A 17179-nucleotide genomic window follows, 5' to 3' on the forward strand; every position below is an offset into this window, starting at 1 on the left:
CAGCAATTATCAGGGTTCAAGCACTTTAAGGCCTTTAAACACACAAGTAAAAAAGGTATTATGTTATATTAGCAAGCCTGTAACCATCTTTATATATCATAGATGGAAAAGACCATTTACAGTTAATACAGGCAATTTACCATAGGAAATATAGTTTTTAAAGCTTTTTAACACTTTGTACCCTTGGAATTATAAGGTTCTATCTACATTCTGAGCGGTTTTAAGATATTTAACTTCATAGTTTTTGCATTTCATTTGACTTTGTAGATAAAACCTTTTTGTTTTTTAAATTAAAAAATCCCAAAATGTACACAACATTAAAAAAACATCACATAATGTAAATAAGTTGTCACAGAAGAATATGTAAATAACTCAACTTTGACAAAAATGTCAGATAGAACCTTATGATTGCAAGGGTCCACATGATTGCACAAAAAATTTTTGAAAAAAATCATGCGATACACAATCCTTTCCATATGTGAAAAACGTGAAGGTGCCCCCGGTGGTCGATTTCTTTTTCAAATTTCTCACAGGCCTCTAGGGCCGTGAGTCAAACAGGCCCAGTGAGTTTCCTTTTGATCAGCCTACGTTAACCTTGTCTGATAGCTGCTCAGAATCTACTGGCCGATGGCGGCCATGTTTTTTGAGATGTGTCAGTGTCCTCATAGACAATCATGGCACCTCAGACAAAGGCACTGCATGCCAACTTTCAATTTTTATTTTTGCCAAGTAAATTTGACTATCTGTAAAGTAGTTATAGCTGTTTTCATGTTTTTTTCATGTTATGACACCACCAAATGGCTAGTTGCCACGTCATTTTTCACGCGACCACGAGTTTGGTGAAAAGTAGGGTTTTCAAAGCATCCAAAATACCCCAAAATTTTGTAGAGGTGCATGTAGTTTGTTCGTCTTGAGCTAAGGATTCCAACAACATAAGACACTTGAGTCTATGCCAAATGGTTTAGGAGTTTTAAGCGATTTTGTAGTTTTCACTGCTGTAGTGCCCCTGTCAGGCCGATCGGGGCGAGCCTTGCTGATGTTGTAGATGATGTGAATACTACCAGCCTTCAAAGTTTCAAGTCTCTATGACTTACGGTTTGGTCTGCCCGATCACTTTTAGGGGAGAATGCTGATCCTTGGAAACTTTAACAATTACAATAGGGTTTCAGCACTACGTTCTTGAACCCCTAAATAATATTTATATAGTATATATCTTATGCAGCTGTTCTGATGATGTAAAGCTAAAAAACATATATATGTCCTTCAGGGTAAAAACAAAACAAAACACACAAGTGTAAAATAAGGCAAGTTGAATAAATGATGAATGGTGCCTTTGTAGCTGGAATAAATTGGAACAACAAAATTGCTACATGATACTCTACTCAAGACAGATGTCTCATTTTTAGTTAATCTGCTCATACCAGCAAACAGATCACAGCCCCGAGCACATTTAAATCCGAACATGATCTTGTAAACAGTTATCATGGCGTGTCTCTGAAACCCTGGTGATCCTTTATATTAAAGACTGTTTGGCTGTGCTGTGCTATCTGGTAATAAGCCCGTATTAGGAATCAATAGTGTCATTACTGCCTTCAGGTTTCCTGCCACTGGATCTTCTTTTGCCTTTTATTTAAGAGCTGTTTTCATTAGGGATTATTGAGGCATACAGGCGCCTCAATAAAGCTCTGATGAATTCCCCAATATGCTTGACTGGACGGCTTCAGACAATGGCTGTCAATTAGAAGAAACAATGTGAAATGACCCTATTAAAGGTAATGAATCCCACCAAAATGGATTCGGCTTCATGTCGGATCAATAGCAGCTGCGATAGAGAGCTGGGACATGGATTTATCACACTGTGGGCATCTCACTGACACTCCAATGGATGGAAGTATGCTTGAAACTTGGCTGAAAGCAGGCAGATCAAAGCTTGGAGCGAGGGAACATGAAAGCTGAAAGGAGAGAGATACACGGAGAGGCATCCTAATCAAGCGTTATGTTAGCTTCAGTCTCTCTGACACAAAATCTGTAACTTTGAGGACACTCGCCCCGAAAAGATATAGATATCTATGTCACATTGATTGCAGGATGTGTCATTTCATCAGTGTGAAACTGCAGGTGATAAAATATCAGACAGATTTTACAAACAAAATCCACAAACTGCTTCACGTTTGAAACAGTCAGCAGGATTAGAGCTGCTCTGAACACACTGATATTCATTCATGTTGGTGCTCTAGTTCATTTTAGTTCATTTTACACTTTAGTGAGTGACGTTTTCACATCCGCTTTGAAGCAAGACTTTGTCCGGTTGCCATTGCTGGTTAAGTATCACAGCTCTACTTGATTATACTACGGTACAATGATATCCAGGAGTCCCTGGACACTTATAAAAGCTCAGAGAAAGACAGACGCAGTGGAAAGGAAAGAAAAACCCTGAGAGGCTCAATTAAAGAGCTCCGTCCATGACTAAATGCTGCCTAGGGCCATGGCTAAAAATGACTAACTTCTGGAGAAACCCATGTCCAAAATTGAAATCCTTTCTTGGTAAAGTATATAGTTTAAAATCAGACATCATGAGAGGACTAAATGAGGCCGCAGCTGAAGGCTCAATTTTTCAAATATTAATTGCTCGTTTCTTGAAGAGCGTACATGAACGCAATCAGCAACTATTGTTAGCGATAATGACCCCTTGATCCAGCAGTTATGTGTAACTTTATCTGATTGCTGTACTTTGAGTTAGATATGAGAGTAAATCATTGAATTATGCTTCGTTAGACAATAAATATTTCAAAGAGCTAATAAGTTCAACTTCAAGTGAGCTGAAGCAAATTTGGAAGCGACATTCAGCAAATTAAAGCTTTAGGGATGAATGTGCAATGAATTTGAATGAAACCAAAGTTTGTTTGGCATTTTGTCTTTAATCTGATGGTCCACTGCAAATAAAACAGCCAGTAAATGTGGTGCACTGAAGAAAGCGAGTTTGGTAATCATATCTGATTTGTTTGTGATTTACAAAACAAGCCGATCTGATTTTGCAAACCTAAACCTAAAGGTTGTCCTTGCATAAGCGAGAAGTTTTGAGAACATTTCAATCTGTTCGAACAAATTAATTTGTAAAACTCATCATGTGAATGTAAAACAGCTGCACTTGCGGCACGTCTCTCTTGGGTTCTGCGGATGATGAAGTGTTTGCCTTAATTAATGATAGAAATGCAATTAATTCTCAATTGTTGCTTTGCTTTGCTCAGTCTGATGGTACTTCTGACAGGCACTTTCTGAAACAAGCAGGAAAACCTTCACAACAATCAGGAAAAGTTAGTGGGGGAAAAAACTGCAAAGCTGCTCGGTATTGTCAGGGGAAGCATTCACAACCTGACAGAATGGGCTGTTGTGGCTGTTATGCCTTACTGAAGAAAAGACTAGACAAAGAAATATCTGAGGTGTTCAGCATCTCTGTAATAATACAGACAGATCCAGCAGAGACAATTGGCTGTTTTGCGCAGGAAATGTCTTGACTACAGGTTAGGGTTAGGGTTAGAGCAAAGCAAACAAATGTTTACTTGGTCATAAGTTGAATTTTGATTATATTTTGCTACATATAAAGGGATTTTAAAGATTCTGAAGTGTCAAAAGGTCATTCGGTTTAACCGTCCAAATGCCAATACAACCATTTCATTTGTGATTAAAATATCTTAAAATGTATGCATGTAGGTATGATTTTATAACATCATATATCAACATAGTGCAAAATGGTATTAAAATTATGTGTAGAAGTTGTTGCTTGGTTATGAGAAAGAATATCCGGAAAAATGAATTTCATTCATGTAATTTGGAGCAACCAATATAAAGTGACCATTTTGGATCAAGTCATGCAGTCAATATCATGTGGTAGGATGTGACATCATTCAGACACCTGCAAAGGACCACATGGTCATGAAGCAAAGAAACTAACTCTCTCTTAACTATTTGAAAAATTTATGTTTTCACTTGTGAAACATCAGGTCGTTCGGTACAACCGCTTAAAAACTTGTACTAAATATAAAATGTTTGATTGTCCTTTTGTTAGCTAGCTAGCAAGGTAACTAGCTAGCTAGTTACATATCAGCCTGTTAGCACTGTTTGAAAATATCGTCATTTGGTATAACCAAAAGTGTCATATGGTAAAAACAAAATTTTGGTTAAATCGAATGACATTATTGGTGACAAATCTTGTAAAAAATGAAATAAGCAGTGTTAATTGATTATAAAAACCACATCATCTCATTGTTAACACTTAACCCTTTCGCACGTAAGTTTCAAATATTCTGTCTGACCCCCCAACGTGAGTTTTTTAAGGCGACCGTTATTTAGAATGTATCACTTTATGGTTTCCATGGTTTCCATTGCTTGTTATGTGACACACCGCAGCACTGTATGAATGATGATCTGCTTTCATTTAATTTTTCCTTTTTTATTCAAAATATTCACAAATTTGTTAACTATAGCATGAAATATCTAATATTCCGATTGCCAAATATGTGCAAGTGGATGTGTTCTGCTGTTTAAACACCTTTATAACGATCGCGTTAGTTGAGCCATATGAGCGATGGGCGGCGCTATGTTAGATTGCACCGCACAGAGAATCGGATCTGTTGGATTTACAACCCGTGAATTTATCCACTTCTCCCAAAATACATGAAAGTAAGTGTGCCGGTGAACTGAGGAAGAATAGAGTAAGTTTTTAAGTTACTTTTACAATGTGTATCTGATATGAATTAAACGTGTTGTCAAGTTATAATGGAAAGGGTTGTTATTTCCGCTTCTATAGACATCATTGTGTATTTTACAAACTCTAAATATATTGTTTTGTTAGTACTCATGTGTATTTAAATGTCTGAAACCTGAAATGAACATTATTTGGTTGAAAACACTGCATATATGTGATATATGAAAAGCGCTGCGCGCGTCCGTCTCTGGTTTAGCGCCAGTTAAAGCGCGCACGCACATTTGAATTTGGCAGTTGATCACGTAATGCACTGAACGTTCTAATCACACCGGTGTGATCGTACGCTCCTGGGGCCAGCCAAGACTGATCACACCGGTGTGATCGTACGCCTTAAGGGTTAATAAAACTTCAAAATTAATTATATCTCCATTATGTTTTTTTTTTTACACTTTTAAAAACCTTATTCGTATATAATATATATAATGACCCATATATATATCAAAAGATTTATATTTCAAATAAATACTGTTCTTCCTATTCATCACACAATCTGGAAAAATGTAATTTATTTCATCACAGGAAATTTTTTTTTTTTTTTAATATATATTAAAATAGAATTATTATTCTTATTATTATTATAAGTTGTAAAAGAATCTCTCAATATTGCTGTCTTATTGTAATTATGATCAAATAAATGCAGCCTTGTTAAGCATAAAAGAGACTTCATTCAAAAACATAAAAAAAATTTACAGACTAGTAGTGTAAATTAATTATACATTTTTTTAACAAAAATGTTTATTACACCTTGACATATTGTTTTCATATCAATCTTTAAATGAATTAATCTCATGGACAATTTGTTTTTCCCCTATGAGATCAGAAAATATTTTAATTCATGATTGATATAATTTTAAGTTTTAATATAAAGCCATTGATTGTAGGGTACTTTATATATACTTTGTAATCATGAATTGCAATTATATTTAATTATAAATTAACTGCAATTATGTAATCAACCAATTGCACACATGTGGATGACCGTGTACGCAAGCAACTGATAAAATAAGCAATAAGACATTAGGTCAAGTTATTTCACCACAGGTTAGGCTATGAAACAGACTGCAGCAGAATCTCTTACCTGACAGGTCTCGGTTAACCCCTAGAGCGAGACCGTCTTTGACCCACAGCACCATGCCATGATATCCAGTGATGGAGCATGGCAGGGTCACGGGTTGCCCAGCCACTACCACCAGGTCATGGGGTTGCTGGATGAACACAACACAGCTTCCTAAAACAGAGAGGAAAGAAAGAAAGAATGAACGAGGGAGGTCACAATTATAAATCATAAAAATACAATTTGTCAGAGCTCACTGCCCCTGCCAGAGGATTTACAAAAAACAGCCTTTTACTTGAGAATCATTATTATGGCTCTAGTAAATCTACTCCAACCCCCAAAACTCACTTTGAAGAATAAATCTATAAATTTTAACTTTATGTCACTGGAATCCTTAATAAAGTGCACTGACACACAGAAGTATGAGTAGGTGCCTCACAGTTAGTAAAGCTGAACATGACACTGCTGAGATCCACAAGACTGCAGCATCTGCACCATAAATCAGCTCGCGGCTCGCAGCCGAAGCTCCTCAAACTCCGCTCTTACTCCTAGAAACTCAGCTTAGCAGGCAAAATAACTTTCCTGACGTCAAACTCTGCCAGTGTCGGATGACAGGCTCAGTGGTGCTCTGGAACGGCCGCTCACAGATGGCTGTTCACCTTGAAGTCTAATAGAATGAGCTGCAAATGAAAAAGTGCCCTGAAGGTACGTAGTCTTCAATACGGGAGGTGAAAAGTACGCGTTACCCTTCTCATTAAATTTCAGACAGAGACAGACAGAGTTATTTTTGCAGTTCGGAAAAGCAGATAACCGCGTCAATAGAAAGCGAATATGTATTTCCCAGAGAATATATAAACAGAAGATTCTCTGAAAAAAAAAAACATCTCGCCCTTTCAAGTCACTTTCCCTCACCTTTTTTGGTCTTTTAATGTGAAAACAGTTGACACATCAGAGAAACGGAGGAGCCCTGTGCGTCTCCCGAGACCACTTTGGTCGATTTTTGTCTTAAATTCAATAAAGTGCAGCTCTGCGAGGTGCAACTTTCATAAATAGCACTCGGCCTTCCACTGATGTGACAGGATTTCTGCGGGACGGTGCTGTAACACAGCAGAGATGCCAAACTTATTGTTCTCTCTGTATGCTGCTGTCTAATTTTGCTGTTTAAAGTTAACACCAATTCTCACACATGATCTTAGCTCTGTTAAAGTACAAAAAACATTAAAGCTTAGCATTAAAATGTACTGCTTTTGTTCGTCTAAACATGTTGAAGATGATGAAGTGTGTTTATATAGCATAGCATACAGGATTTTTACTCCTTTATAATGGAGTTCTAGGTTATGTGTCCTTTAAATAGCACATTTGTTTTAGATGTTTCACCTGATATTTCTTGGGATCAATAAAAATAGACACAGATGAGACACTTACTGTCACACAATAATAGCTTTAAAATCATGGTGGATAGCATAGTGTTACATGAAAAATGTTCTTAATGAAATGTGGGGGTCAGAAAGATTTTTCTTTGCCTTCTTTTTTTCTTTTTCATTCTTTGTTTTTTGAAAGAAATAAATACTTTGATTCAGCAAGGAGGCATGAAATTGAAATTGATCAAAAGTGACAGTAAAGACATTTATAAATGTCTTAAAAAATACTTTTAAAATGCAAAACAAAATTTCACATTATTACTGTTTTTACTCTATTTTTGATCACATAAATATTTTAAATTAATATTTACATAAATTAATAAATGTTAATTTCCAACATATTTTAGGTTCATTTTAGGCATGCAATACAGTCATATTTAAACAATAGTTGAGTTAAATAAAATACCCAGCAGGTTAGGCAAACATTTATGCCAACTGCTGGGTTAAAAAACCCAATCGCTGGGTTTGTCCATATTCAACTTAACTTGGGTTGTTTTTAACCCAGTATTTTTTAGAGTAAATTATCTGTGACATTTAAAAAAAAATACTTGCTATTATTTTTAGTATCTATTCTTCATTTTAGTGAAGGTTTTCACATAAAATACTTCATGAAGCTTTGAAGCTTTACGAATCAGTTTGTTTCAAATTAGAGCGTGTATCAAAATGCCAAAGTCCCCAGTGGTGAACCACTGAAATTGCAAAACACTCATGACATAAAGCCTCGTTTACGGAAATTACGTGACTTTGGCAGTTTGAGATAGTTTGATACACGCTCCGGACCACTGATTCAAAACAAAACATTCGTAAAGCTTCGAAGCTTCATGAAGCAGTGTTTTGAAATCGCCCATCACTAGATATTGATGAATAAAGTCATTATTTTGTCATAACATTATGGTTGAACCACTGTAGTCACATGAAACGTTTCAAATACGTCTTTAGCTTTCTGGGCACTGAAAGTGTTAAATTAGCTTGCTGTCAATGAAGGCCTCACTGAGCCATCAGATTTTATCAAAAATATCTATTTGTGTTCTGAAGATGAGTGAAGGTCTTACGGGTGTGGAACGACATGAGGGTGAGTAACTAATGACAGAATTTTCATTTTTTGGATGAAATAACTGTTTAATATGTTTTTTAATATGTTAATATGGCGTATGACGACAGATCAAGTTTGTGTAAGAACAAAATAGATATCAGAGCTCATTTTGACTGCTTTTATTGTGCTCTTTTGACATGTTTTGATGGCCGTGTCCACCCTATTCACTTTCAGAGCGGTTTAAACATTCTGCTAAAAATCTCCTTTTATTTTCCACAGTAGGAAAATCATATCGTTAAATAATGACAAATGATGGAGAGACAATAATGATCACATTTTTATTAACTGTTACTTCAATGAACGATGGGGTGGTAGTCAAGGAAAGAATACAGCCCATAATACCCACACTATTCAATGTTTCTGGGTGATCTTCAGAGTTCCCTTGACATTTCAAACACTTATGAAACTGACATCATGATGAAATGTCACAGACAGTCCTCCAGCAATGAAGTAATAAAAAATTCAAAGTTTACGAAAACTTGCAAACTTCATTAAAAGTTTACATTAGAGATGAGTGGGAATGTAAATATTATGCATCTGCAATAGCTTCCAAAAGAGGCAGCATTTAGAACTGCTTCTCACCTCTCATATGCATGAATATGTGAATGCTTTACAAAGATGTTGCCCAGCTAGTTAACAGCACTGCCTTTATAGCTTTTGTCTTGAACTAATCAAACAGTTAAAAGAGAATGTTTTAAAGGAGTCTTTCTAAAGGATGTTTCTAAAGATGAGTGGTTGTTTCCATTATACTTAAACTGTGTTTGAAAGTTAAGTCTACATGCATGTCAAAGGTCACCTGCAGTCACTTTGAACGAACGAAGAACAAGTGATACAGTGCTTTTGAAACTTAATGCATGACTAAAGACCCACACAGAATCACTGATCATCTTCTAAAGGCCTGTTCACATCAAGGACAATAACTATAACGATAAAGATATAGTTTTAACAATTGTTCTAAAAGTAAAAGAATAGCAGAGTCCACATGACAACTATAACGTTAACGGCACAGAAAAATGACATTCAGTCACTTAATGGCTGACATTTTAATACACCCGATGCGAGCGTTGCACTGTGTAAAAAGCAAATAGAACCCATTATAATCACTGATGCTGTCTACACTAAACATACTGCATACACTTGAGTCTGCCAAAAAGGGGACAAATGGAAGCTTAGAGCAGGGGTTTTCAATCTTTTAGTACACGCAACCCCCTACGCCCAAAAGTACTGAAAATACTGAAATAGAACGAGGCATCAGTTTACTGTCGAGGATTTTGTGTGTTGCATCTTTCTGCTTGCATCCGGTGTAGACAGGGTGTTAGTTAAAAACTGAAACATTAAAAATAAAACAGCTTACCGACTTTAGAGTGACAGCTGAGCTTGTTTTTCATTCAGTTTAATCTTAGTTTTTATCATCTCTGGGCTTCTTGATTTTACAAGCCACCAGTCCATTTTGTTTTTAGTTGTTTTTGCTCAAATTCAGTTGTGCCAAACCTGCTGTAACCATAGCCAACGATTAGCTGGGAGAGTAGTCAAATTGTCCCCTCTAGTGGATGACTAAAGATTTGCTATTAAAATCTCACATTTACAGCTGTTTCACTCCAGTGTATGCTTCTAAATTAAAGGTGCCATCGAATGAAAAATGTAATTTATCTTGGCATTGTTAAATAACAAGAGTTCAGTACATGGAAATTACATACAGTGAGTCTCAAACTCCATTGTTTCCTCCTTTTTATATAAATCTAATTTGTTTAAAAGACCTCCGAAAAACAGGCGAATCTCAACATAACACCGACTGTTACGTAACAGGCGGGTTCATTAATATGTACGCCCCCAATATTTGCATATGCCAGCCCATGTTCAAGCATTAGACAAGGGCAAAATGTCTGGATGTACACAGCTGAATCTTCAGACTAGGTAAGTAAGCAAGGACAACAGCGAAAAATGGCAGATGGAGCAATAATAACTGACATGATCCATGATATCATGATATTTTTAGTGATATTTGTAAATTGTCTTTCTAAATGTTTTGTTAGAATGTTGCTAATGTACTGTTAAATGTGGTTAAAGTTACCATCGTTTCTTACTGTATTCACAGAGACGAGAGCCGTCGCTATTTTAATTATTAAACACTTGCAGTCTGTATAATTCATAAACGCATCTTCATTCTTTATAAATCTCTCCAACAGTGTAGCATTAGCCGTTAGCCACGGAGCATAGCCTTAAATTCATTCAGAATCAAATGCAAACATCCAAATAAATGCTATACTCACAGGAATCGATGTATGCATGATGAACACTTTGTAAAGATCCATTTTGAGGGTTATATTAGCTGTGTGAACTTTGTGTTTGCCGTTTATGGCAGTCGATAGCTCGCGGGGGCGGGGGAGATTTAATCTGCACGCTTAATCTGTGCATATGAAATAATGTAATAATGGCACAAAATAAGCAGTTAAAAAAAATAATTTAAAAAAATCTATGGGGTATTTTGAGCTGAAACTTCACAGACACATTCAGGGGACACCTTAGGCTTATATTACATCTTTTGAAAAGAAGTTCTAGGGCACCTTTAAGAGGTGCTTGTTCCCCCGTTAACTGGTCCTCCACAGGTTGAAAACCCCTGGCTTAAAGGAACGTTTGTTTTGACACATTCTGTTTAAACAGATCATTTGCTAATTTCTGTAGAGACTTCAGAAGGATACCAGCATCAGGCTTATGTTTAATGACGTCATGGATCGTGTCTGAGGATTATATGTTTGTTCAGAGCATTTGACCGCAGATTGTTTTGTAAATGAGCCACAGTGTAATAGAGAGTTCTCAAAGAAACTTCTGTTGACAGATGAAGCAACCAACTGTATTGGATCTGACAGCAGCTGCATCACAAACCATGAGTAAAGGATTTCTTAATGCTTTGTTTATAAATGACGGGTTTTTCCACATATGTATTTATTTTTTGCACAATAATATAGTTATCATTATAGCTATCTTTATAGTTATATTTCCTGGCCTTAATAGATACAAAACGATAAATAAACCTCACCATCTCTATCCAAGGTGTCACAGCATCTTTTGTTTATGAGAGCCAGTAGTAGTGCTTCATGAGAGCAGACCAATATCCACAGCAGGGGCTCTGGGAACCATGGACACTTCTAATGAGAGCCACAAATAGATAAATAAATCCAATCATTACATTCAGAGGTTTGGCGCATCCCCTCACAGTGGGCAAAGCACCCCAAGTCAAATCTAGACAAATGAATTTTGTTATTGGATTCCTGCGGTCCCATTTCCTGGACACAGATTTAAATATCACTCCCAGAAGACGTCAATTCTGAGCATAACAAAGGGAGAGAAAAACAGCATGCAGGCAGGGCATTGAATGCTCTCAGAGAAAAGAAACCAAGCGAGAATGTGAGTGAGTGCAAGATGACAGGGAATTATTTACATGATCAACATATAAGATTGATTGAGTTCATTGTATTACTGCCCTTTTGAAATCTACCGCAAAAGCTACTTGAAAAAAATCCTCTGTTTATTTGGCAAGAACTCAAGCGTGGGGTAATACTGCAACATATATACCAAGGTGAGATCTTAGGAGTTTTGCATGAAATTGATTTCCCAGGATATCATTTCAAGAAGTGTAAATTGTCTGCTCTGTAGAAGTGAAATCGCTTGCTTTCCCCAAGCACATGATCTACTAAAGCGCTTTGCAAAATAAAGGTTATATCGAAAGATTATTAAATATAATAATACTATTAAGTATTCAGAAAAACTAGCACTGATAAATTGTGCAGGGATATTGAGTAACTATTAATTATTATTATTATACATTGAATAATACATTGATATATAAAATACATAAGATATATAGAAATGTATATATATATTATAAAAACCTTTTTTTATATAAAAATTCTATATATGTATATATATATATATATACACAGCATTCAAAAGTTTGGGTTACTTCATTTAAAAAAAAAATTATTACCTTTTTTCAGCAATGATAGATTGAATTGTTCAAAAGTGACAGTAAAGACTAAGACTAATAATAAGAATTGTTTCAATCAGCAAATTAGAATAATTTCTGAAGTATCATGTGAAACTGAAAACTGGAGTAATGATGCTGAAAATTCAGCTTTGCATTACAGGAATAAATTACATTTTATAATATACTAAAAAAGAAAATGGTTATTTTAAATTGTAATAATATTTCACGCTATTATTATTTTTACTGCATTTTTCATCAAATAAATACAGCCTTTGTGAGCATAAGAAATCTTGTTCAAAAACATTTAAAAAATCCTACCGATGCCAAACGAATTGTGGACAATAAAATGAGGGACATTTAATATGAAAGTAATTAGGGTCAATCTTGATTGCCACTTGCCTTTTATGTTCGTCCTGAACGAATCGGATCCGTGAACTAATTTGGATTTTATGAGGTGGATTTAGGATCTGTCTGAATATCTTACCTGTGGAAGAGCAGAAGCAGCTTTATTTAACTGTGGCTATGGAAGCTAAAGGGTCAGCTGAGAGGAGCAAAACGCCTGCAGTAAACAGTGTCAGCAATTTATGCCTGAGTGCTGCTGATGCTACAGCTCATTAAAAAAACGGCCCTCTAGCATCCTTACCACCTCCAGAGAGAAAGACAGAGAGAGAGAGGGAGAAATGGAAGAGCCTTTTGTGCAAAAGGCAATCAGCTCTGTTGTCTTGTTGTCAAAGGACTACTTTACCACAGCGCTTCAGCGGTGTTTAGAAATTGCGTGTCATAAGGCTCCAATGGTACGATTAAATTGGTCAAAAGCCGAAGGAAACAAGATTGCTTTATTGTTATTCTTCGAACATTCCCGTGCCTTACATCAATGTGAGATGAGAAAAGCGAGCAGCTACCTGAGGTACAGAAACAGGTGGCTGATTAATCTAGCGTGCAACAAATTATTACAAACGATATTCTTCACGGTCCACAAAAAAAGTGAGATCATTATTGAGGATTATTCATACTATATACACTATATTGCCAAAAGTATTGGGACACCCCTCCATATCATTGAATTCAGGTGTTCAAATCACTTCCATGGCCACAGGTGTATAAAATCAAGCACCTAGGCATGCAGACTGCTTCTATAAACATTTGTGAAAGAATGGGTCGCTCTCAGTGAATTCAAGCGTGGTACTGTGATAGGTTGCCATCTGTGCACTAAGTCTATCCATGAAATTTCCTCACTACTAAATATTCCACGGTCAACTGTTAGTGGTATCATAACAAAGTGGAAGCAATTGGGAACAACAGCAACTCAGCCACGAAGTGGTAGACCACGTAAAATCACAGAGGGGGGTCAGCGCTGCATGCTGAGGTTCACAGTGTGCAGAAGTCGCCAACTTTCTGCAGAGTCAAGAGCTACAGACCTCCAAACTTCGTGTGGCCTTCAGATTAGCTCAAGAACAGTGTGTAGAGAGCTTCATGGAATGGGTTTCCATGGCCGAGCAGCTGCATCCAAGCCTTACATCACCAAGTGCAATGCAAAGCGTCAGATGCAGTGGTGTAAAGCACACCACCACTGGACTCTAGAGCAGTGGAGACGTGTTCTCTGGAGTGATGAATAACGCTTCTCTGTCTGGCAATCTCGCAAAAAATTTTTTTTTCCTCAAGAGACATCATGGCTTGCAAATGAGTGAAGCATGGCAATTGTACAAATGAACACTTAAGTATTTTTTTAGTTCCTTCATCTGAGCCAATGTGAAACGGTGGGTTAATTTTATTTTCTCTGGTAATGCGCCGATACCACTTCTTATGTGTGCGCTACACATTTAACCGATGACTGTTTCCTCAACGTGGGCCAATACAGCCCATTTACTGTCGCCAATGTAAAGGCAGACAGCATCAAGTATGTGTGTGAAAACACACGCACTGTTACACAAGTGTTGTACATTTCTTTGTTGTTTGGATAACTGTTCTGCTGTTGGTGTTATGGCGCACGCGATATCCACATTTCCAGATAGCAGAGCTTGATGTATTTGTAATAAGAAAGATTGTAAAAACTTTTAAGATATATGAAATATAAAATATGTAAACAAATAAATGATGTTGGCATGGTAGCTCATTTTCCACAATAGGCACCTATCCAAAAAGGTATTTGTAATAATGGCAGAGGTCTGACTAATATAGTGGTGTTGGTTAGTGTCTATAGCTGATAATTATATATATATATATATATATATATATATATATATATATATATATATATATATATATATATATATATATATATATATATATATATATATGAAACCAACAATGTAGGCTAGCATTAGCTACATGATAGTAACTGTAACAACATACATAAACAAACAAACCAACTAAAGTACCGTATCCAGACACAATATTTAAAACTAACCATTCAGAGACGTCCTGCTGTAGCCGCTGAGTTGCAACTTCTTCATCCGGATCAGATTCTGGGTCAAACTGAAACGCTTGAACGACTGCGTGTCTACGAGCCATTGCGATACATCTACTGTCAACATTAGCGCATGGTACCGTGGCCACAAGCTGGTTAAGGCCACACCCACCCTTCACCTTGCCCCGCCTCTCTCCTCCTCATAAGCATTTAAAGCTACAGACCCAGAAATGGCATGTCCTGAGGAGAGCTCATTGTTGGGCTGGCTCTTGGTGGCTGAAATTCTGGCTCATAGTGGCTGAAATTCTGCACCAAGGCGGATAACAAAATTTATAATAACAAAATTTCGGGAAAGAGACTTCAGATACAGTACTGGGGACCACTTAAGCCTATATAAAAGCATCCAAAAAGCAGCATGTCATGGGACCTTTAATGTTTTCGAAAGAAGTCGCTTATGCTCAGAAAGGCTGCATTTATTTGATTGAGAAATCAAAAAGTTTTTTTATTTTAAAATTTGATTTATTCCTGTGATGCAAAGCTGAATTTTCAGCATCATTACTCATTACTCAGTCTTTAGTGTCACATGATCTTTCAGAAATCATTTTAATATGCTAATTTGGTACTCACACTGTAAAAACGAACTGTTGGTTTAACTTAAAGTAAGTTGCCTTATTTAAAGCTTTAAAATTTTGAGTTCATTGAAATTAAAAATTTTAGTTAATACAATGAAGGCGACTGATTTAATCAACAGATATTATGTTATCTAAACCACATTAATAATTTAAGTTGATTTGACAAAAGAAAAAATGTTGTAATAACAAATCATGAAAAAAAAAATATATATATTTTTTTTTTACAGTGCAGTTATTATCAATTATTGTTGGTGCTCTACAGTATTATTCATTCTTATTATCAATGTTGAAAACAGTTGTGCTGCTTACTATTTTTGTGGAAACTGTGATCTGTTTTTTTCCGGGTTCTTTGATTAAAGGCGCACTATGTAATATTTTCTGTCCGCTAGAAGTCGCTAGATTCCTATTTAAAACAAAGGCCGAGCTTGATGACGCCAAGTTTAAGCGCGGAATCTTGGGACATGTAGTCTTCATCTCAACCGTCAGTGGAAAAGAATAGGGATAGGACTCGGGAAGAAATCATGTTCATGGATGTGATTATTAACATTACTGTAGTATGAAGCAGAGCAGGAGCGAGTGTTGTGGGAGCTGAAGGAGGCCGCTGGAGCGATTGCACAACACACGCCTCACAAGCAGCTGAACTTTTATTATGCCACAGTCAGTGGCGCCGCTTCCGCTTTTCCGTAACGCAGCTCTGTTTATTATATTAGATACATTTGAGTGTGTTGAAAATTATGTTATAATGTTACTCTGTACGTTTGCTCGGCGGCTGCTGTGAGACACTTGTTTGAGACACACTGCAGTAAGATAGATCGATATTAGAATATCATATTAAATGCTGGATGGCTTGTGTTGATAAATGGCATGCAATTAATTTTAAAATGTATTGTATAATGGAGAAAATGCTGTATTACAGTTACTAAAAATAAAGCTGCATCTGTTTATGCTATGTTAGCTAATTCACAAAATAATGTTTTTCTCTGAGGCATGGTAAAGCATGGTACTCGCAAAAAATCAAGAAAATTAGATTTAAACAATAAGAGCTATATAGAGCTATATAACAATAATTAGTTTTCTGTCTATAAATATATCAAAACTGTTGTTCCCTTGTCTATTAAAACATGTAATATTTTAAAGCATCTTTAGTGTTTCCATGGTTTCAACAAAATAAAACCGGAAACCGAGGGTAACACCGATATGATGCAACTGACAGGCGATGCCTCACACGTCCCGGAGCCTTGGTTAAAATTGCAATTTTCTCACGATTTACAAATAGTTGGAAACATTTGGGATATTGTAAGTACTCAAGTGAACAAAATATATAACACTGGCCTAGCGATTTTTGGATATTTTAAGATACAATATGTAAGATAATTCTTACGTATTGCACCTTTAACAGAAAGTTCAATAGATCAGCATTTATTTGAAATGTAAATCTCTGTAACATTATGTTTTTATTGTCATTCATTGTTTATATATATATATATATATATATATATATATATATATATATATATATATATATATATATATATATATATATATATATATATATATATATATATATAGTTCTAATCTTGTACTGGAAAATATAAAATATAAACAAACCAAAACAATAAAAAAATAATTATAATAATAAAAAACTATGGAAGCATAATACTATAAATCATCACTTTCACACAGCTGATCTGTTGTCCTCCTCAGGCCCACCAACAAAAATAAGACTGCGGCTTGTTACGCTTCAGACGGCCTTGAAAGATTGGGACTAGTTTTGGAAAATGATGTGCAAAATTGCACTTGCTTTCGAGGATCGGGAGCTCTC

At 36.0% G+C, this 17179-nt stretch overlaps 1 protein-coding gene across 1 annotated transcript in view; it reads right to left on the reverse strand.

Moving 5' to 3' along the window:
- kirrel3a (kirre like nephrin family adhesion molecule 3a) overlaps window positions 1-14829 on the reverse strand; it is an 84905-nt gene extending 70076 nt beyond the window's left edge. The window contains exons 1-2 of the mRNA XM_067397088.1: window positions 14697-14829; window positions 5844-5993 (exon numbers count right to left, since the gene is read on the reverse strand). Coding sequence (XP_067253189.1) covers window positions 5844-5993; window positions 14697-14829 — 283 coding nt within the window. The remainder of the gene's footprint in view (window positions 1-5843; window positions 5994-14696) is intronic.
- Window positions 14830-17179: the final 2350 nt, after the last annotated feature.

Source organism: Chanodichthys erythropterus, chromosome 10 (assembly GCF_024489055.1).
Source record: "Chanodichthys erythropterus isolate Z2021 chromosome 10, ASM2448905v1, whole genome shotgun sequence".
Taxonomy (NCBI): Eukaryota; Metazoa; Chordata; class Actinopteri; order Cypriniformes; family Xenocyprididae; genus Chanodichthys; species Chanodichthys erythropterus.